The sequence below is a fragment of the Primulina eburnea genome, chromosome 15, assembly GCF_022965805.1.
Source record: "Primulina eburnea isolate SZY01 chromosome 15, ASM2296580v1, whole genome shotgun sequence".
NCBI classification, from domain to species: Eukaryota; Viridiplantae; Streptophyta; class Magnoliopsida; order Lamiales; family Gesneriaceae; genus Primulina; species Primulina eburnea.
Window position 1 is genome coordinate 8,473,221 of NC_133115.1, and position 1,700 is coordinate 8,474,920.

Genomic DNA, 1,700 nt, shown 5'->3' on the forward strand with positions numbered 1-1,700 from the left:
TAAAGAATTTCGGTGGAAGTCTGGAAAATCTGCTTGCCTTGCTACTGGATTTTGCAGCTTCGAAAATCAGCCCTCTCTTAGCTCGAAAATTCAAGTGATAATCTCAAGATTTGTGTAACCCATTTCAGAGACTTGAGGGTGCTATTTATAGGCCGAAATTTGACTGTTAGCCTTCCAATTAATGCCATAATCTGACATTAACAATCTTTATTTCTTGTTGAATGCTTCAGTTACAAGTTATGGTCTGAATTAGTAACTGTCTGCTGGAATTTCGTGCTGCTGCTGCTGGATTCCAATCTGCTGGAAAAATACCAGCTTCTGAAATATTAGCTTCTGCTGGAATTTGTAGCTTTTGCTACTGCTGAAATTTCAGGTTCTCACATCCCTCCCTCCTTATGAGAAGTTTCGTCCTCGAAACTTGGCTATGCACGATTTTCAAAGAGATAAGGGTATTTTTCTCGCATCTTTTCTTCCAACTCCCAAGTAGCTTCTCTTTCGGTGTGATTTGACCATTGCACTTTGACATATGGAATAGTTCGTCGCCTCAGTACTTGGTCTTTGTTATCCACAATTCGATTCGGAATTTCTTCATATTTCAGCTCTTCATTTAGATTGCCTTCAACCAACAGTGGTTCAGCTTCCAGAATATGACTAGGATCGGCAATATGTCTCCTCAGCTGCGAGACGTGGAATACATTGTGAATTCTTGACATGTCGGGTGGGAGTGCTAATCTATAAGCAAGCGTTCCCACTTTCTCAAGAATTTCAAATGGTCCGACGTATCTCGGATTTAGTTTCCCAGTCTTATTGAATCGGATTACACCCTTCATGGGTGACACTTTCACATATGCCTTCTCTCCAACTTCAAATTCCACGGGCCTTCTTTTCATGTCCGCCCAGCTTTTCTGTCAATCTTGTGCAGATTTGAGTCTCTCTTTGATCATAGCAACTTTGTCCACTGTTTCTTGGATCATTTCGGGTCCAACAATGACTTTTTCCCCTACCTCATCCCAATACAGTGGTGATCGACATTTTCGTCCATACAGGGCTTCGTATGGTGCCATTCCAATGTTGCTGTGGTAACTATTATTGTATGCGAACTCGATTAAGGGCAGATGTTCGCTCCAATTACCACTGAAGTCCAAGGCACATGCTCTCAGCATATCTTCTAGAGTTTGTATTGTCCTCTCAGTTTGGCCATCGGTCTGAGGATGATAGGCCGTGCTAAGAGTAATTTTGGTTCCCATAGCTTGTTGGAAGCTCTTCCAAAATCGAGATGTAAATCTAGGATCTCTGTCTGACAGTATGCTAGCAGGAACTCCATGCAATCGTACGATCTCATTCATGTACAATCTGGCTATCTTATCCAAATTATAGTTCATGCAGACAGGTAAGAAATGCGCAAATTTTGTGAGTCTATCTACGATTACCCATATTCCGTCATGACCTTGTCTCGTCTTTGGTAAACCCACAACGAAATCCATAGAAATATGCTCCCATTTCCATTCTGGAATTTCTAGAGGTTGCAGAAGTCCTCCAGGCCTTTGGTGTTCTGCTTTTACTTGTTGGCACACGTGACATTTGGAAACAAACATTGCCACGTCCTTCTTCATTCCACTCCACCAGAAATTCTTCTTCAAGTCCCTGTACATCTTGGTACTGCCGGGATGGACTGAAAATTTTGACTTATGTGCTTCAGA

The 1,700-nt window shown here is 42.0% G+C and overlaps 1 protein-coding gene across 1 annotated transcript; it reads right to left on the minus strand.

Annotated features, from left to right (window-relative positions):
- Nucleotides 1–422: 422 nt before the first annotated feature.
- Nucleotides 423–890, minus strand: LOC140815432 (uncharacterized). Its single transcript, XM_073174545.1, has one exon. It carries the CDS (start codon nucleotides 888–890, stop codon nucleotides 423–425), a length of 468 nt encoding a protein of 155 aa, XP_073030646.1.
- Between the last annotated feature and the right edge of the window lie 810 nt (nucleotides 891–1,700).

Coding starts and splice junctions, on each gene's coding strand:
- LOC140815432 (XM_073174545.1), bottom strand. CDS start 890: ATGAAAAGAAGGCCCGTGGAATTTGAAGTTGGAGAGAAGGCATATGTG.